At 44.2% G+C, this 21,023-nt stretch overlaps 1 protein-coding gene and 3 non-coding genes across 5 annotated transcripts; all 4 read right to left on the bottom strand.

The window, feature by feature from the left end:
* Positions 1-2,482: 2,482 nt before the first annotated feature.
* Positions 2,483-2,673, bottom strand: LOC118947573. The gene has a single exon (XR_005041811.1). It is a non-coding gene; the product is annotated as a U2 spliceosomal RNA (small nuclear RNA).
* A 5,162-nt stretch (positions 2,674-7,835) lies between these two features.
* Positions 7,836-20,360, bottom strand: LOC110517259 (NOP58 ribonucleoprotein homolog (yeast)). 2 transcript variants are annotated; one of them, XM_036972488.1, is made up of 12 exons: positions 20,155-20,360; positions 19,472-19,548; positions 19,272-19,324; positions 17,654-17,915; positions 17,302-17,366; positions 14,812-15,219; positions 14,437-14,600; positions 13,429-13,563; positions 12,068-12,129; positions 9,348-9,490; positions 8,378-8,499; positions 7,836-8,272 (listed from the first exon to the last, which is right to left on the bottom strand). In XM_036972488.1, exons 1-12 carry the CDS (start codon positions 20,197-20,199, stop codon positions 8,219-8,221), a joined length of 1,590 nt encoding a protein of 529 aa, XP_036828383.1. In that variant the 5' UTR covers positions 20,200-20,360; the 3' UTR covers positions 7,836-8,218. The 2 variants fall into 2 exon arrangements, with proteins under 2 accessions (XP_036828383.1, XP_036828382.1); XM_036972487.1 differs by lacking the exon at positions 20,155-20,360 and adding an exon at positions 19,815-19,886.
* LOC118947567 lies at positions 13,284-13,367 on the bottom strand. Its single transcript, XR_005041805.1, has one exon. It is a non-coding gene; the product is annotated as a small nucleolar RNA SNORD11B (small nucleolar RNA).
* On the bottom strand, positions 14,681-14,758 carry LOC118947571. The gene has a single exon (XR_005041809.1). It is a non-coding gene; the product is annotated as a small nucleolar RNA SNORD11B (small nucleolar RNA).
* Positions 20,361-21,023: the final 663 nt, after the last annotated feature.

The following is a 21,023-nucleotide window of genomic DNA, read 5'->3' as shown; positions in this document are numbered from 1 at the left end:
AGATGCAGACAGGTCAAGCTAAGGCTAAGCATAAAAAGCGTAATTTTACAGTGCCAGAGGTCCGCTTTCATGGGCACATCTTGTCCTCCACCGGATTGAAGGTGGATCCTGAAAAAGTGAAGGCTGTCTTGGAAATGCCCCACCCATCTGACGTGAAGGCAGTGCAGCGCTTCGTCGGATTCGTCACCTACCTGGCCAAATTCTTACCGCGGCTCTCTGAAGTGTGTGAGCCACTAAGGAGGCTCATGGACAAGGACACCATCTGGCATTGGCTCCCAAAACATGACGCAGCGGTGAGGGAAATAAAACAACTGGTCACCCAGACACCTGTACTGCGATACTACAATGTGTCGAAACCTGTCAGAGTGACTCAAGCCAGTATGGACTTGGCTGTTGCCTCATGCAGGAGGGCCAGCCTGTGGCATTCGCCTCTAGGGCACTCACCCCAACAGAGCAGAACTATGCCCAGATAGAGAAGGAGTGCCTCAGCATTGTGTTTGCATGCCAACGCTTCCACCACTACCTGTACGAGCAGATCACAAGCCCCTTATTGCTATATTCAGCAAGCCTCTTCTGAATGCCCCAAAACGACTGCAGAGCATGCTACTGGCCCTACAAAACTGCAACCTCAAGGTGGTGTATAAGCCAGGGCCAGAGATGTATGTGAGTGACACGCTCAGCAGGGCTACTGCATCAGGCACTCACACACGCTCCATGCATGAACAACACGCAGTGTGCAGCTTACAAACAGAGCAAGTGGATGTTGAACACATCAACCAGGCTGACTACCTCAATGTTACGGACCAGCGCCTTATACAAATCAGAGAGCACACAGACAGGGATGAGCAACTCCAGGCATTGAGGTCTGTGATTCTGATGGGCTGGCCCGACTGCAAGGAAGAAACTGCTTTAGCCGTCAGAGGATATTGGCCAGTCAAAGAGGAGCTCAGTGTTCAAAACGGAGTAATATTCAAGTGTCAGAGAGTCGTTATTCCCCGGTCTCTGCGCCCTGAGATGTTGGCACGCGTGCACTCAAGTCACATAGGAGGTGAGGCCTGTTACAGACAAGCACGTGACACACTGTATTGGCCAGGAATGCAGAGTGAAATCAAAGACTATGTCAGAAAATGCACAGTCTGCAATTAATATGCCATTGAGCAACAGAGAGAGACGATGATATCCCACGAGCTACCGATGCGCCCCTGGCAGATAGTAAGTCTAGATCTCTTCCAGCACAGTGGCAAAGACTTTCTGCTGGTAGTCTATCATTACTCAGACTTTTGGGAGATTGACCTCCTCCCCGACCTCTCAGCAGAGACAACGATCAAACGCTGCAAGGCTCAGTTTGCCTATATGGCCAGCCAGATAGGGTAATTCCAGACAATGGACCCAAATTCTCCGGAGTTGAGTTCCGAAAATTTGCTGCAGAATGGGAATTCGAGCACGTCACTACACCCAAAAGCTAATGGGAAGGCGGAGTCCGCAGTAAAAATCGCAAAGAACCTCTGCAAAAAGGCTCTGCGAGAGGGCAAAGATGCCTGGAAAGCAATCCTGCAGTGGCGCAATACCCCGACAGAAGGCATGGATAGCAGCCCGGCACAGCTACGTCACAGAAGACAGGTCTCCAAGTTCATCTACGACAAATCAGCAAAAGACTTACCTGAGCTCAGGGTGGGTGAAACGGTGCGAATGAAGCCACTACCAGGGAACCGGACAGGCCTCTGGAGACTCGGATCCTGTGTACAGAAAGTTGCACCACGCTCCTACTTGGTCGAAGTGAATGGATCAATGTACCGTCGTAACAGGGTTGACCTTCGGATTGCTGAGCCAGCACCTATTCAGAACCCTGATGGCCAAAGGGTTCGCATGACAAAAGACAGAACCCCAGCAAGTCACATGGGGCCTGAGGCACTGGGCGAAGAGCCAGGGGATCACAGGTCGGCCGGCTCCCTCGCCCATCAATTCTCCCCTTAGACGTTGAGATGACACGCCTGTGCGGGAACCCGCAGTCCTCGCAGACAAGCCCCCTGTCTTTTCACGCTGCGGGCGTCTGGGCCAGCCACCAAAAAGACTTAATCTGTAGGTTTCCCATCAGGGATTGTTGACAGACAGAGATAAAAGTGAAGAGAATATCAAAATGTGTTATAAATAAATAATACTAAACTGTTAATGTTGGAAATTGTTACTAGGTTTGCTTTGTTAGTGAATTGACACCTCCTGTCCTATTTTATTAAATGGAAGATGTTATGGGTGTAAGATGGCACAGTGATGCCATCTGTTGGTAAATGTTCATTACTGCAACTCTTGTGTTTTACCGGGGTGCTTGAGATACCCGGATGTGTTGTGATGTACTGAACAAGACTGGTCACTCGCATCAATGCCTATGTCTCGTCATTTAACGTTCAATGTGCTCAATGTGAAAATACAATATAGACCAACGAAGCAACTTTGTTTCCTCTGTCTGATTTCTCTTTACAATGAAAGGGGGTGCACCGTTCCTGGAGGTACTGCAATACCAGGTCGATGCGTGGAGTGGACGGAGCAAGCCCCTATTCCATCTCCCTATTCCAAAAATCAATTTAATATATGGTCCCCAGATAGGGGACGTATCAGATATTAAACTGATAAGAACAGATACTACACTTGATCTTAGCCAAAAGGCCGAGAAGCGATACCTGCAATGGTTTCGGGACGAAGTGGCCGTTCTCCGACACGTAAAATTCGACTAAGGTTACACCAAAATGAGCACTGTATGCTTTTTGTTTTCCATAAAAAATATAATGCTTTAAATAAATGGTGGCATGGATGGGGAGTTGATCAACGCCAGGAATAACCACGTTTGACTGTTACAATGTAACACATGTAGGTTCTAAGATGACGTGGTCATCCGCCCTCCAATCAGAAATGAGAGAACACGTTAACCTGATCAACAGCTAAATTGGAATAATAATATATTACGTGTGGGGAGGGGGGGATGGGGGGCAATTTGGAGATAATAATATTGACATAACATTTGATCTTGTATCAAGTATATCTGGTAGCATTGCTGCCACGAACGAACTGAAGCAATTGTCCACTTGGTGGCGCCAGAGTTCCACCGACCGTCACTTTTTCCTGGTTGTCCTGTGTGGTACAGAAAACTGCATTTCAATGTTGAACGAATTGACTTCAGGACATCGTCAACGAAAATAACGTGAACAATAAAAATAGCCTGTCTTTTTTTGTATCTGTCTGTAGAGCCTTGAATGATAAGTCCATTGTGAGAAGGCCTTCATAAAGTGTCCCTCCTAAATTACTAGAGGCCAAACTTCAAAGATGTCTATGGCACTGGACTGCAGTAAGAGAGCTAAGGAGCGGATGGTCCTGGCTGCCTAAACGTTTCCTCCACATAATAAACTAAGAAACATGGCACTTTGGAGGCTTACTTTTATAATTAGACTTACTCAGTCACTATAACTAACTTCATAAAATGCCATTAGGCCTAATGAAGATACTATATATGTAAGTTACTTGATTGGTGTCTTGTGAATCCACCTGTATGCGCATTAAGGTTGAATATTTCCCCGGTATTATACGATAATAAATCACTTTTCTCCCGGGTAACCTGGTAGTTTCCACCAAAACTTGGAAGTGTCATTCAAAAGCATTATAACGCATATAAATGTCTGGATTTGATGAGAGCTTTGATTCAGCATGAACATTCTAATCTGATGCTACCTGAGCCTGATGAGACCAATATTAACCACATTTAATGAACCCTACATTAACCACATTTAATGAGCCGAAGCACAAATTATTGTACTGTTATCCATTAGGTCCACCAGGACCTCACATGACTGTGAAACATTGTTGTGTTGTGACTTTAATTTATGACGTTCACCACACTAATCAGTGATATATTTTTGCAATGGGAAGTAATAGCTGGTTTGTTAATTTAATTTTGTTAATGAAATAGTTGTGCTATTGTATTGTTCTGACTTCATGGGGCCGACTGGAGTGAATGTCATCGTTCACAATGTCATCAAAAAGCTCCTCCTTCACTAGAACGGCCCGACTACAGACTATATAATGTCGGGCGCATTAAGTGATGCTATGTTTTCTGTTATTTTTATGATTTTATAGTTTGACACAACGTATTGGAAGATTTTTGGTCCCTCTGAAAGCCGAGGTCCTATAGTCACAGTTCACCACTGGATCTATGTGAAGGCTTCCATTAAACCTGTCCAGGTCCAGTCTGTCCAGTTTCTGCTAGTGCACGTACCACATGGCCACATTATTCAGCCTTGTTTGACTCATGGATGATCTAAGCCATGTCTTAAGCCTCCCCGGGGCACTAAAACTCCTCTCAGCCTCGACAGAGGCGGCAGGGACCACCAGCAGACGCCTTACTAAAGCTTCCACCTGACTGAAGAGACCTTTCACCTCTGGCACCATTTCCCCAATAATGCCAGCAACATCTGAGCTCGTTTGATATGTATAATTATTCCCAAACATGGCCAGCTGCACCTGCAGAAGTCTTGAATTCAATTCAGGATGGATATGGGCTGAGTATTCACTGTGTCCAAGGTGTTGTAGAACTGGGCTCTGTACAGACTGGGCATCTGGATGGATGTGGGCTGAGTATTCACTGTGTCCAAGGTGTTGTAGAACTGGGCTCTGTACAGACTGGGCATCAGGATGGATATGGGCTGAGTATTCACTGTGTCCAAGGTGTTGTAGAACTGGGCTCTGTACAGACTGGGCATCTGGATGGATATGGGCTGAGTATTCACTGTGTCCAAGGTGTTGTAGAACTGGGCATCAGGATGGATGTGGGCTGAGTATTCACTGTGTCCAAGGTGTTGTAGAACTGGGCATCTGGATGGATGTGGGCTGAGTATTCACTGTGTCCAAGGTGTTGTAGAACTGGGCTCTGTACAGACTGGGCATCAGGATGGATGTGGGCTGAGTATTCACTGTGTCCAAGGTGTTGTAGAACTGGGCATCTGGATGGATATGGGCTGAGTATTCACTGTGTCCAAGGTGTTGTAGAACTGGGCTCTGTACAGACTGGGCATCAGGATGGATATGGGCTGAGTATTCACTGTGTCTAAGGTGTTGTAGAACTGGGCATCTGGATGGATATGGGCTGAGTATTCACTGTGTCCAAGGTGTTGTAGAACTGGGCATCTGGATGGATATGGGCTGAGTATTCACTGTGTCCAAGGTGTTGTAGAACTGGGCATCTGGATGGATATGGGCTGAGTATTCACTGTGTCTAAGGTGTTGTAGAACTGGGCATCAGGATGGATATGGGCTGAGTATTCACTGTGTCCAAGGTGTTGTAGAACTGGGCATCTGGATGGATATGGGCTGAGTATTCACTGTGTCCAAGGTGTTGTAGAACTGGGCATCAGGATGGATATGGGCTGAGTATTCACTGTGTCCAAGGTGTTGTAGAACTGGGCATCTGGATGGATATGGGCTGAGTATTCACTGTGTCCAAGGTGTTGTAGAACTGGGCTCTGTACAGACTGGGCATCAGGATGGATATGGGCTGAGTATTCACTGTGTCCAAGGTGTTGTAGAACTGGGCATCTGGATGGATATGGGCTGAGTATTCACTGTGTCCAAGGTGTTGTAGAACTGGGCATCTGGATGGATGTGGGCTGAGTATTCACTGGGCTGCAGCCTGACCGGTGTAACGCTTTGAAAGTTTGCGGATGTGAGGCATCTGAATAGGTTGTTGGTCCAACTTTGTCGCCATAGCAGCTGCTTTTGCGAACAAGACATCAAAGTGCTCCCCCGTTCGCTTGTCCTGCATGTGTCACCTTCTGACCTGAGATCTTTGTCTTTGTTTTAGTATGGTCAGGGCGTGAGTTGGGTGGGTTGTCTATGTTCCTTTTTCTAGGTTTTGGGATTTCTGTGTTTATTATACATTTACACATTATTGAACAATTAGATTTTATTTATTTTCTTTTTAACTAGTAAACCAACACATTCTGAACAGTTATAGTTTTAAGCAGTGTATTGGTAGTAAACATGCTACCTAACTGATCAACAATTATAGATACAAGCTAATAACAAGGTATATATGCTATCTTATTGAACAAGCAGCTTAACTCAAATAATGTGTGCTAGGCATCTCTCTCCAGGTTGTTGTGCTGCTTGGCTGGCTAGCTGCTCCATGGTTTCCTCCAGATATTGCCACTGTTCTCCAGGTTGTTGTGCTGCTTGGCTGGCTAGCTGCTCCATGGTTTCCTCCAGATATGGCCACTGTTCTCCAAGTTGTTGTGCTGCTTGGCTGGCTAGCTGCTCCATGGTTTCCTCCAGATATTGCCACTGTTCTCCAGGTTGTTGTGCTGCTTGGCTGGCTAGCTGCTCCATGGTTTCCACCAGATATTGCCACTGTTCTCCAGGTTGTTGTGCTGCTTGGCTGGCTAGCTGCTCCATGGTTTCCTCCAGATATTGCCACTGTTCTCGTACGTACTGTAAATATGATGAATCATAGATTGGCAAGGAAATCCTTTTCATCTTCACTGTCCAACTGCATTGTCACGGAGCTGGAACCAGCAGGATGCAGAGGCCTTGAAGCTGTACGCTGCTGTGGTGCCAAACTGCTGCAGAACTTCACTTGGTAGTTTATGCTGGTAACAGGTATCACCAGCCAGCTTCAGTCCATACAGCACCAGGAGTAGAAACTACCCAAATACAGGTGAGCCAAGCTTGTAGCATCATACCCAAGAAGACTCAAGGCTGTAATCGCTGCCAAAGGTGCTTCAACAAAGTACTGAGTAAAGGGTCCGAATACTTAGATCAAACTTTATTTGTCACATGCACCGAATACAAGTGTAGACCTTACTGTGAAATGCTGACTGACAAGCCCTTAACCAACAGTGTAGACCTTACTGTGAAATGCTGACTGACAAGCCCTTAACCAACAGTGTAGACCTTCCTGTGAAATGCTGACTGACAAGCCCTTAACCAACAGTGTAGACCTTACTGTGAAATGCTGACTGACAAGCCCTTAACCAACAGTGCAGTTCAATGACAGTAATAAAATATTTACCAAATAAACTGAAGTATAAAATGTAATAAAAGTAACACTAACGAGTCTATATACAGGGGGTACCGGTACTGAGTCAGTGTGGAGTCTATATACAGGGGGTACCGGTACTGAGTCAGTGTGGAGTCTATATACAGGGGGTACCGGTACCGAGTCAGTGTGGAGTCTATATACAGGGGGTACCGGTACTGAGTCAGTGTGGAGTCTATATACAGGGGGTACCGGTACCGAGTCAGTGTGGAGTCTATATACAGGGGGTACCGGTACCGAGTCAGTGTGGAGTCTATATACAGGGGGTACCGGTACCGAGTCAGTGTGGAGTCTATATACAGGGGGTACCGGTACCGAGTCAGTGCGGAGTCTATATACAGGGGGTACCGGTACAGAGTCAGTGTGGAGTCTATATACAGGTACTGAGTCAGTGTAGAGTCTATATACAGGTACTGAGTCAGTGTGGAGTCTATATACAGGTACTGAGTCAGTGTAGAGTCTATATACAGGTACTGAGTCAGTGTGGAGTCTATATACAGGTACTGAGTCAGTGTGCGGGGGGGGTACAGGTTAGTTGCGGTAATTTGCACATGTAGGAAGGGGTGAAGTGACTAAATTCGATATGTTAGTTTTGTATTTTGAATAAATGTACACACATTTCTAAACTTGTTTAGCTTTGTCATTTGGGGGGTATCGTGTGTAAATTGAAATCATGTTAGAATAAGGCTGTAACGTAACTAAAGGTGGACAAAGTCAAGGGGTCTGAATCCACCATAGCTGGAATGACAGGAAATACCGCTGACTGAGAAAATGGATTTAATCACTTATGGACAAAGACAGCAGAAAAACCCATCTTTTAAAAAAGTCACATCGTTAAACCAGTGGAGGAAGGAAGTGTTTTAACATGGACATTGATATTGTAGACAGTCTATTGAGTCTTTAGTTGATTAGTAATAATAAGAGCTTACAGTAAACTAAAGGTTCATCTTAAACTCAAATCCACAGGAGGATTTATACACCATCATCAAGTCTCATAACAGATCAGCTGCTGGTCATTCTGAAATAACCTCCGTCTCCAGTTCTCTAGTCTTTAAACGGTCAGGCTGATACACGAGTCACTCTGGCCCTGGTAGATACAACGACAACTAAAAGTCCTAATATAATACAGTTTCTCCAACCAGATTAATCTCCCTCTTCCTCCTTGACCTTTTTCTTCTTTTTCTTCTTCTTTGACGACTGTAAATCACAAGAAATAACAAATTAGTATGTTCGTTCAGGCAGAACGGCTTAGATGAGCAGGAATATATATATTCTGGAGGCATGTCCCCATCAGCTACGTACTTCCTCTGTGGGAGAGACGGTCGCCTCCTCTTCCTTTACGTCCATCGCCTCCTCCTCGGCTTTCTTAGACTTCTTTTTCTTCTTCTTGGGAGTTTCTTCTGCTGCCGTTGAAGCCTCTGGTTCTGAATGAAAACAGAAAGCACCGTGAGACAATAGCACTTAAGACGGCTGAGAACCGGTCTCATGATATCGATTGTGTTATATAACAGGATGGATGGTGTGTTATGGGTTGTGTTATAGAACAGGATGGATGGTGTATTATGGGTTGTGTTATATAACAGGATGGATGGTGTGTTATGGGTTGTGTTATATAACAGGATGGATGGTGTATTATGGGTTGTGTTATAGAACAGGATGGATGGTGTATTATGGGTTGTGTTATATAACAGGATGGATGGTGTGTTATGGGTTGTGTTATAGAACAGGATGGATGGTGTATTATGGGTTGTGTTATAGAACAGGATGGATGGTGTATTATGGGTTGTGTTATAGAACAGGATGGAAGGTGTATTATGGGTTGTGTTATAGAACAGGATGGATGGTGTATTATGGGTTGTGTTATAGAACAGGATGGATGGTGTATTATGGGTTGTGTTATATAACAGGATGGATGGTGTGTTATGGGTTGTGTTATATAACAGGATGGATGGTGTATTATGGGTTGTGTTATAGAACAGGATGGATGGTGTATTATGGGTTGTGTTATAGAACAGGATGGATGGTGTATTATGGGTTGTGTTATATAACAGGATGGATGGTGTATTATGGGTTGTGTTATAGAACAGGATGGATGGTATATTATGGGTTGTGTTATATAACAGGATGGATGGTGTATTATGGGTTGTGTTATAGAACAGGATGGATGGTGTATTATGGGTTGTGTTATAGAACAGGATGGATGGTGTATTATGGTCTCATGTTATGGGTTGTGTTATACAACAGGATTATGGCTAAGAGTTACTCAACTGACCTTCCACAGGTTCTTTCTTGGGTTTCTTGGTTTTGACTGTCACCGGTGTGGCCACCTCTTCCTCCTCCACCTCCTCAAACTTCCTCTTCTTGGAAACAGAGGGGAGGGTGGAGTCTCCGGAGGGGTCGTACACCTTCACATCACTACGGAGACATAACAGAACGTTAGTTAACAGCACAGTTGGTAATTAGCCGACGGTCGATTGATTGGTTTAAAGGCTGTTGGTCGACCAAGATGTTTTAGTCGAGCAGTAGCAAGTCAATTTATGGCACACGAGACACCTTTCTGATTCACGACCATCTCAGTGAATTGTTTGCGTTTGATTGTTAGTGTATATCAATTCCCCATTACATGTACCACCAGTACTACATTTACCCTTCATTCCTATCATTTACAATCTACAATGATTGCTTGGTTATGGTAATTTCAGTTAATGCATTCAATATATTAGTCTTTCAGCATTCTCATTGTTGGAGTGGACACATTGTTTGCAGAGTGCACAACCTATGCTACACTTGTGAGAGAAACTGTGTTTGTAGCATTCCATTTACCAGTTAATTTAGTCATTATTTTGTTTGGCAGCGCTCCTGTCAATGTTGAGTAAGAACGCAAACGCATAGAAGTAGACCTATATGCTGCCTAGCCTGAGCGCGAATGTAGGCTTACAAATGTGCCCATCTGATAGTATTTCTGATGGGCTTAACGCACCACTACTAATGACCTGTGGAGCTTCTCAAAGTAATGCTTTGTCACCTCAAAACAGCAAGCAAACATACCGTTTACCATCCATTGAGAATTACAAAAGTTCCTCAATGTATTTGAAAAATATTCCCAGCTCTCTCCTTTTTGACCACTCATGTCATGCTCGGATCCAATGGAAACCTCATAAAATAGGGCTACCTGATTACTTCCTATATCTTGATCAAATAGCCTACAGCTGTCTGTCCCGAGCTCACTGGCGGGGGAAACAGGGCCCAGAATATTTTATTAAATATTTCAAGCATGCCCCCCCCCAGACCAAGTTGCGAGCATAGGGCCTCCCCCCCCAGACCAAGTTGATACAATGCTTCAAGTTCATTGCAGACAGGCCATGTGCGATTCATATGATAATTTCCATCAGGACATTTTATACCTGCAGGCCACAATGTTTTATTTGTTTGATTTAGGCCATCTTTACACATTTCCAATGGAAGTTACTTTTTAGGTTTGTATCACTTAAATATAAATTTTGATTAACCACATGAATGACTGAAAATACATTTTATTTAACCAGAAAGGTGCACATGAAAGCGATAACTGCAGATCAGTAGAAATGACAGCCTAAGATAAAATCCACATGAAAGGTTGCAGACTCCTCGTGTTGCCCATTACCGCCACCTTCAGGAGAGTAATGCCAGAATCAGAGAAAGCCAGCAGGACCAGAGGATGGTCAGGTTAACATCTTGATCTCTGGCTCCCTCCAGTCATTTATGTATTATTTCATCTAACAGGGAGCTCGGGGTTCGGGAGCTTAGCGCATGTAGTTGATTTGACTCCAACAAACGATGTCCACGAAAAAAAGACACATTTAACATTTTTAACCAGTCCTTGGTCGAAAGAACGACAACTATCGGTTGTCATGACCCTCTTTGGGTACAGCGAGCACCATCCCCCTCTGTCTCCTAAAACCAGGCTGCTGTGGTCAGAGAGGTCGTAAATTCCAGGAGATCATCTCCTCATGGCCACAGTATATAGAGAGTGAGTTTTCATAGAGAGAACAAAGGAATTTCTTCGACCTCACAGAACTGGAGAACCAAACAACATTTATGTTCTGGAGAAGGTATAAAAGATCAGTGAAGAATCCAGCTGCGAACTGGTCTGTTTGGTACAATTTTGTGAAACTCATGGGCGACAATACGGCCACATTACCACAAATGTTTATACAATAGCTTCAGATATGAGGCGTACATCTAATTAATGTATAAGATGAATGAGGATGATACTCTTTGTGAAATTGTGTAATGTGATTTTGGACTGTTTAATGAAGGAAACTCCAATTCCCTTTGGAGTTTAACTAAATCAGAGGACCGCCCATGAGCACAGTTATGGTCTGGTGTCCTGGGACAGGCCCTTTTCTGCTCTTCCGAATAAAACCCGGGTTTTCTATCACCAGACCAGCTCACCTCAATTACAAGATGGCTAAAGGTTGCAGACCAGCTTACCACAAGAGGGCCCAGGTTTGAGTAGATGGCTGAATCTTTTAACCATACCACGTGGTTAAACTCTTAAGACTATCGATACCGACAGAATAGAACAAGTCTTTGATATTAATTACTAGTCTGCAGCTAGGAATTCGGTATCATTGAACGCAAAAACCAACAGCCAAAATATCTATCCTATAACGACATGAATGAATGTCACTGAACCAGCCATTCTAACCACGACAGAGAGAGAGAGCGGACAAACGCGACAGGCGGCGACGTTACCAGAGAGACGCGACAGACGGCGACGTTACCACAGAGACGCGACAGAAGGTTAGTTACCAGAGAGACGCGACAGAAGGTTAGTTACCAGAGAGACGCGACAGAAGGTTAGTTACCAGAGAGACGCGACAGAAGGTTAGTTACCAGAGAGACGCGACAGAAGGTTAGTTACCAGAGAGACGCGACAGAAGGTTAGTTACCAGAGAGACGCGACAGAAGGTTAGTTACACCTGGAAACTACTGTATTGGGTAACTCACCTCTTGTGTTGGTATTTGTCAGACTTCGCCATGGCTTTGCCTGTTCCACTGATTCTTCTGATCTGAAGGGATAAACCAGGGTCAGCACAATAGTAGGGGACCGGTAGAGTAGGAGATGAGTAGGGGACTAGCAGAGTAGGGGACTAGCAGAGTAGGGGACTACAGTAGGAGACTAGCAGAGTAGGGGACTAGCAGGATATCACTGTTTAACTTCACTAGGGTAGGGGGCAACATTCGGGAATTTTGGATGAAAAGCGTGCCCAAACTAAACTGCCTGCCTACTCAGTCCCAGAAGCTAGGATAAGCATAGATTTGGATAGAAAACCCTCAAAAGTTTCTAAAGTGGTTCAAATAATGTCTGAGTATAGCAGAACTGATTTGGCAGGCAAAAACATGAGAAATCCACCCAGGAAGTAGATTTTTGTTTGTTTGTTCTAGTTCTCTATTCAATGCCATTACAGTATCCATTGACTTATGACTCTGTTGCTATGCAGTTCCTATGCCTTCCACGAGATGTCAGCAGTATTTAGAAATGGTTTCAGGTTTGTTATTCTGAAAAATGCAGGAGTAAGAGCAGTCTGAATGACTGGACCCTACAGTGTCAGAGCTTTTCCGTGCTCAATCCCGAGAACGTGCCTTTCTTGTTTACCTTTTATATTGACAACGTTATTGTCCGGTTGAAATATTATCGATTATTTAGGCTAAAAACAACCTGAGGATTGAATATAAAACATCGTTTGACATGTTTCTATGAATGGGGATATTTTGTCTGCCTGTTGTAACTGTTTGAGCTGTGGATTACTGAAGAAAACAAAACGGAGGTTTTGGATATAGAGACTATCGAACAAAAGGAACATTTATTGAATAAATGAAAGTCTTAGTGAAACCATATGAAGATCAAAGGTAAGGGATTCATTTTCTCTCTATTTCTGACCTGTGTAACTGCTTGGCTGGTTACCGTTCTGTAATGATTTGTCTGCTGGGCGATGTTCTCAAATAATCACATTGGTATGCTTTTGCCGTAAAGACTCTTTGAAATCTGACACCGTGGTTGGATTCACAAGAAGTTCATATTTAAAACTATGTATAACACTTGTATGTTTTCAGATTTTTTAAATAATGATTATTTCTGTTTTTGAATTTGGCACTCTGCAATTTCCCTGGATGTTGGCCAGGTGGGACGCTAGCGTCCAACGTACACCAGCGAGGTTATTAATGCAAGCTCAGATGAGGTAGTGACTGAAAAGCATCAGGTAGTTTCAGGACTGTTGACATTAGTCATCATCATCACTGCTTGGCATCTCATGTGGGCTGGTTGTTTTGGGCCTCTAGCAGTAAGGGGCAGAGAGAGAGCTACTTACTCCCTTCTCCTCTAGGTGGCGTAGTCTGGCCTCCAGCTTGGCACGGTTCTCAACTCCCATCTCAGCATTTGTGTCCTCTCCCAGGGCATCGTAGCGGATCGCCAGAGATGCTTTGGCTGCCAGCATCCTGGAGATCTGAGAGGAGAGAAAGAAGCTCGACTAGAACATGACGGCAGTACTGTAGTGTGGAGAGATATTCTGATTAGAACTAGATTACACCTGGAACATGACAACAGTACTGTAGTGTGGAGAGACATTCTGATTAGAACTAGATCACACCTGGAACATGACAACAGTACTGTAGTGTGGAGAGATATTCTGATTAGAACTAGATTACACCTGGAACATGACAGCAGTACTGTAGTGTGGAGAGACATTCTGATTAGAACTAGATCACACCTGGAACATGACAGCAGTACTGTAGTGTGGAGAGACATTCTGATTAGAACTAGATCACACCTGGAACATGACAACAGTACTGTAGTGTGGAGAGATATTCTGATTAGAACTAGATCACACCTGGAACATGACAACAGTACTGTAGTGTGGAGAGACATTCTGATTAGAACTAGATCACACCTGGAACATGACAACAGTACTGTAGTGTGGAGAGATATTCTGATTAGAACTAGATTACACCTGGAACATGACAGCAGTACTGTAGTGTGGAGAGACATTCTGATTAGAACTAGATCACACCTGGAACATGACAACAGTACTGTAGTGTGGAGAGACATTCTGATTAGAACTAGATCACACCTGGAACATGACAGCAGTACTGTAGTGTGGAGAGACATTCTGATTAGAACTAGATCACACCTGGAACATGACAGCAGTACTGTAGTGTGGAGAGATTCTGATTAGAACTAGATCACACCTGGAACATGACAACAGTACTGTAGTGTGGAGAGATTCTGATTAGAACTAGATCACACCTGGAACATGACAGCAGTACTGTAGTGTGGATAGACATTCTACTTCTAGTGATGGCTGGAACAAAAGCCTCACCTTGCCCTTGTTCTTGGCCGAGGTCTGTCCCACCAGAGAGGCGTGGTAGATGAGACCATATTTGGGCGTGTCTCTGCGCGTCTTCAGGGCTCTGAACAGGGCCTTCTCTGCTCCCAGGATCTGGACTGTGGAGGCCGGGTGCTTGGCCAGGTTCAACAGGGACCCTGTCAGAGAACCAGAGCATTTAGGAGCAGTTTGGGCGTTTCCAGCTGCCTACTACAGGTGTCCAGGTAAAAGGTTTTAATTCAAGCTCAGATGAGGTAGTGACTGAAAAGCATCAGGTTTCAGGATTGTGACATAGTCATCATAATCACTGCTTGTTTTGTGTTGTGAATGATTCCTGCTGGTGTGATTGGCCGTTAGATCATGACTCACCAGCATGTGAGATGAGCCGTGCCCCTACCAGTTCCCCCACCATGACAGTCAGGTTGGGAGCGATAGCCATCATCCTGTTCTTCAGATAGTCGTACAGTTGGGTGCGGTACTCTGTAATCTCTATCACCTGGTCACACAGGTGCATGATGTTGCCGATGTCCTCCTCTGACACCTCCGTTCCCATGGAGATCTCTGCAGCCAGTTTGACCTCTGCCTCCACCTCCTCGGGGAGATGCTCAGACAGGTCGGTGGTTGCCACGTTGGTACGAGCGCCTATCTTCCGGACACTCTTGCAGTAGGCCAGGTTGTCAGTGATGATCTTCCCCACCTCAGGGAAGTGCCAGCCGTACCACTCCCTACAGCGCATGATGTAGTTGTTGAGCTCCTTGTCCAGGTCATCCAGCAGAGCTGCACAGATCAAAACACTAGTTACCCCTGTTACTGAGCTACAGCCCATAATACTAGCTACACCTGTTACTGAGCTACAGCCCATAATACTAGTTACACCTGTTACTGAGCTACAGCCCATAATACTAGTTACACCTGTTACTGAGCTACAGACCATAATACTAGTTACACCTGTTACTGAGCTACAGATCAAAACACTAGTTACCCCTGTTACTGAGCTACAGCCCATAATACTAGTTACACCTGTTACTGAGCTACAGACCATAATACTAGCTACACCGGTTACTGAGCTATAGCCCATAATACTAGTTACACCTGTTACTGAGCTACAGACCATAATACTAGCTACACCTGTTACTGAGCTATAGCCCATAATAATAGTTACACCTGTTACTGAGCTATAGCCCATAATACTAGTTACCCCTGTTACTGAGCTACAGACCATAATACTAGTTACACCTGTTACTGAGCTACAGACCATAATACTAGTTACACCTGTTACTGAGCTACAGCCCATAATACTAGTTACCCCTGCTACAGACCATAATACTAGTTACCCCTGCTACAGACCATAACACTAGTTACCCCTGCTACAGACCATAATACTAGTTACCCCTGTTACTGAGCTACAGACCATAATACTAGTTACACCTGTTACTGAGCTACAGACCATAAAACTAGTTACACCTGTTACTGAGCTACAGCCCATAATACTAGTTACACCTGTTACTGAGCTACAGCCCATAATACTAGTTACACCTGTTACTGAGCTACAGACCATAAAACTAGTTACCCCTGTTACTGAGCTACAGACCATAAAACTAGTTACCCCTGTTACTGAGCTACAGACCATAACACTAGTTACCCCTGCTACAGACCATAACACTAGTCACCCCTGTTACTGAGCTACAGACCATAATACTAGTTACCCCTGCTACAGACCATAATACTAGTTACCCCTGCTACAGACCATAACACTAGTTACCCCTGTTACTGGGCTACAGCCCATAATACTAGTTACCCCTGCTACAGACCATAACACTAGTTACACCTGTTACTGGGCTACAGCCCATAATACTAGTTACACCTGTTACTGAGCTACAGACCATAACACTAGTTACCCCTGCTACAGACCATAATACTAGTTACACCTGTTACTGGGCTACAGCCCATAATACTAGTTACCCCGGTTACTGAGCTACAGACCATAATACTAGTCACGCCTGTCTACAGACCATAATACTAGTCACACCTGTCTACAGACCATAATACTAGTCACACCTGTCTACAGACCATAATACTAGTCACACCTGTCTACAGACCATAATACTAGTCACACCTGTCTACAGACCATAATACTAGTCACACCTGTCTACAGACCACAATACTAGTCACACCTGTCTACAGACCATAATACTAGTCACGCCTGTCTACAGACCATAATACTAGTCACGCCTGTCTACAGACCACAATACTAGTCACGCCTGTCTACAGACCACAATACTAGTCACACCTGTCTACAGACCACAATACTAGTCACGCCTGTCTACAGACCACAATACTAGTCACGCCTGTCTACAGACCATAATACTAGTCACGCCTGTCTACAGATAATCAAGTGTTATGTGTTTCATTTGTCTGTATAAAAGTGTCCTTGTTTTATATTGTCCCTTTACATGGACAGAGTAAGACAGGGATGAGCAACAGGCTTCCACTGGCCCACCTCCTGTAGGCCCGCGGACCCACATCCCTGTACTGGGGAGAGAACTCACTTCATTGGCCTGTCAGCATTTTACTGTGTTATTGTTAAGTTAACCGCTCGACTAATTTATCAATCACAGTAGTCGAATTACCGACCAGGGCCCATTGATCAGTCATCTTAAACTGCACTAATGTGCCTACAGTCTATAGCAGAATTATAGGAAATGAACGCTAAAAGTTAAATTCTCTTCACTGTCACGCGAGGGGGCCGCTAAAATGTTTTGCTTGCAAGGTGGGGGGGTGGGGGTAATGATGTGAGATGTGTTGCGGCCCCCACCCCCATCAAAGATGCCCATCCCTGGTCTAAGAGGAGGTACTTACAGATAGCTTGAACGATCATGGTATCCACTTTGTCAGGGCTGAACTTCAGCTTGTAGCGGGACAAACTGAGGAAACAGAAACAGGTCAGGATCTGCCATAGCAGCCTTTCAGTTCTTCTATGAATACGACAGAGGGAGGTGCTGCCTCAGGGGTAGTGACGAATGCTGAGGAAATCCACACGAGGTTTCAGACAGCATGATATAATCATCGGCAACACACACTACATATTGATGTGAGTAAATTATAAAGGCTTGTAATGTTTGTAATGTCTTTTGTTATAAGACTAGTTGGCGTCATTTAATGGGATCCTAATAAATCCAGAACACCAAGCGTTGTCTGTGTTCCACCCTACCTGTGAGCCAGTCCCAGAGACATGGCACTGATCTCCCGGGGGGGCAGCCCAGTGATCAGGGACTCCATCTGTGTCCTGATGCCTCTCATCAGCTCTGCCACCGCAGGGCTGTGGACACAGCTCAGGTTCAACTTCTCCTTGATGACGCCCCCCAGCTTAGCGTCGCTGATGGCCAGCTGTTCATGAGCTTCTTTAGCCACCACTTTCTTCAGGACCTTCTTCAGACTCTTCCCCATCTTCCCTTCCGTCATGGCCGTGGCCGCTGGACATAGGAGAGATACGGTTACAACATGAGGACAGGAGAGACGTGTACACGCTACAGCACCCGGGAGTCTAGTTCTGTGAGCTCGTGTGGTCTACCACGTTGCGGCTGAGCCGTTGTTGCTCCTAGACGTCTCCACTTCACAATAACAGCGCTTAGTTAACCGGGACAACTCTAGTAAGGCAGAAATTTGGCAAAATGACTTGTTGGAATGGTGGCATCCTATGACTGTGCCACATTGGAAGTTACTGAGCTCTTCAGTACGGCCATTCTCATTTGCAACTGCGACCTGGCCAAGACAAAGCATAGCAATTTGACACATACAGAGTTACACATGGAATATACAAAACAGTCAATAGAAAAAGTATATATACAGTGAGTGCAATGAAGTAAGATAAGGGAGGTACGGCAATAAATGGGCCATGGTGGCAAAGCAATTACAATATAGCGATTAAACACTGGAATGGTGGATGTGCAGAAGATGAATGTGCAATTAGAAATACTGGGGTGCAAAGGAGCAAGATAAATAAATAAATACAGTATGGGGATGAGGTAGGTAGATGGGCTGTTTACAGATGGGCTATGTTCAGGTGCAGTGATCTGTGAGCTGCTCTGACGGCAATGTTTGTCTATTGAGATTGCATGGCCGTGTGCTCGATTTGATAAACCTGTCCGCAGCGGATGTGGCTAAAATAGCCGAATCCGCTAATTTGACAGGGTGTCCACATACACTACATATACAAACCACTGTTATAGTTCCAACATTTAGACACAGGACATTAGTAATATGCATTTATTCATAGACTCAACATTGTTAGGGGGTAAGTTCAACAACCGGCTGCTGTCAGTGTTTGTTATGATGGTTAAGGTTAGCTGTGGTCTCAGTGGTAGTGAGGAATACTGCTGAACACCTAAAGGCTTCTGCCAAACAGTTGGGAATAGTTAGTGCTTCAGAAAAAAGCAGCGTGTTTGTTTGGTCTTCGGTCAGGTGTTTGTGCACACTTCAACAATACTCGTTTTCCATGCACATTTTCAAATTCATAAATACTGCACCTAACAGCTTACGTAGATTTAAAATTGTAAAAATAAAAGGGGGAAAATGATATTTCTTGAGCCATCTTCAATTATTTCTGACTAGTTTGAGGAAGTGTATACTGGCTATGGCTTCTCAAGTTGGACAAACACTACGATTGTCACTTTTCTAATTTTTCAAGCAACGGTCTTTTAATTAAGGGAGTACGCGAACACACTGTTGGTTCACCTAGCTGAAGCATGCAGAAGCCTTGACTGACAGCCCTTGTGCACTAACTGGTAAACTATAGTGAGCAACAGGAGAGGTGAAAGTATTCTGTCTACCTGCCAAGGCCTCTGTTGTGTCCTGGAATTTCTCAAAGTGCTTCAACTTCACTCTGGAAGGAGAAATAGTGGCGACATGTTATTTGTCAACTCCAGAAACATGTTCCTTATGCTGATAATGTGTAATACTACTGTTCATTGACAACGTATTCCCCTCGAATCTAAACACTCCTCTCTCCAGACATGGGGCCAAAACTCACACTTTGTTGGCCTTCTCCGGAGTTTCGAACTCCTTCCATAAACTGTCCACCTCTTGGAGCTTTGACTCATCGAGGACCTGAAACAAAAAAAGGTTTATAGTCCTATCAAGTACACGGGCATACCATACATTAATTGCATTAACTCAACTCGGTTTACATGTGTTGTCATTAAAACCCGTCAGTAATATGGGACAAGAAAGCCAGCACGCGGTCCCTCCAAAGTATCACGCACCAGTTATGCTAACTTGGAAGAGAAGCCTATTTGAAATGTTGGGTAAACATTGGCAACAAATAAAGTATTTAACTTCGAAAATAGAACGGGTTCAAATAGTTGCATAATTACAAAAGCCAAGTCCAAGGTAGCAAAGTATCTGTATATCCAGCAGGTAACTTGCCACATGCAACGTGGTTGCTTAACTGCAGCGTGTTGAATGAGAAGGCCTCGTTGCGGTAAAGGTTTGCATGCGAGAACTACCACGACGACCTAAATAGAGAAGCCATGTGTACTATAAACAACGTTAAACAGGTCTTGACATTGAAATACTTTGTATTTTAATACAATATCTAGCTACTCCAGGAAAACAACGTATTTAGCTAGCTACACCGCGAACCCGGTTCAATTATTGAAAATTGTCATGTACCCATCTAAAATTATTAGAATATAACTTCAGCTAAATACTCACTTTAAATATTGCATAACCAGCAGCGGTTTCAAATAAAACAAGCATTTCTGACGCCTGTTCACCAAGTTTAAACCCGAAACAAACTTATCTCCTAGAAAGCCTTCGCTAATCGCAGTTCCAACTGGAATGTGTTCCACGCGGTGATCTGTGTGCCTCACCCGGAAGCACGTCCTCTCTCTAACATCGCGAGAAGTGGCAGAGTGAACTATTTGGAGACAAACAAATCCGACGAGAACATTTTGGTCGCGAACCGCGTACACTTATTTTGCAGTTGTTATCGCGCTTATGTTCCGAGCCCCAACAGTGCATGTGCCATACAGTAAAACCTTGCAGTACAAAACGATACACGCAAATCCCCCAAAATAAGCCAGGAATTAATCCAAAATAAAAAACGTATATATAAAAGTTTACTGTCACACACCAGTTGGTTGTTTTACAGGGTCAGCTATGGTAGTACGGAGCCCCTTGAGCAAATTAAGGTTAAATGCCTTGCTCAAGGGCACATACTTTTTTTTGCTTGGAGGCTTGGGTATTCAAAACCGGGAACTTTCTGTTACTGGCCCAACATTAACCACTAGGCTACCTAGACAGAAATGTAAATATATATAAGAATCTCTGGATTAACTATATAATGTTGGCTAAACGTAGTAAATAATAAATTGGCCACATTTTTTAAATGGACCATTCTGTGAACTGTCTTGTACAATTTTAAATTGACACAATAACTGTTAGCAAAGTTGTCAGCGAGAGATGACATGCAGGAGCTTCCAGGCATTTGCAGTTTTGCATGATGTCTGTTTTGATGATAATTAGTATTTTCGAATCTGAGAGTAAATTGAGACTAATATATTGATAAAAATCACCTTGTC

The sequence above is a fragment of the Oncorhynchus mykiss genome, unplaced genomic scaffold (assembly GCF_013265735.2).
Source record: "Oncorhynchus mykiss isolate Arlee unplaced genomic scaffold, USDA_OmykA_1.1 un_scaffold_164, whole genome shotgun sequence".
NCBI classification, from domain to species: Eukaryota; Metazoa; Chordata; class Actinopteri; order Salmoniformes; family Salmonidae; genus Oncorhynchus; species Oncorhynchus mykiss.
Note: the sequence above shows the minus strand (reverse complement) of the source record. Positions and strands in the feature narration are given on the sequence as shown.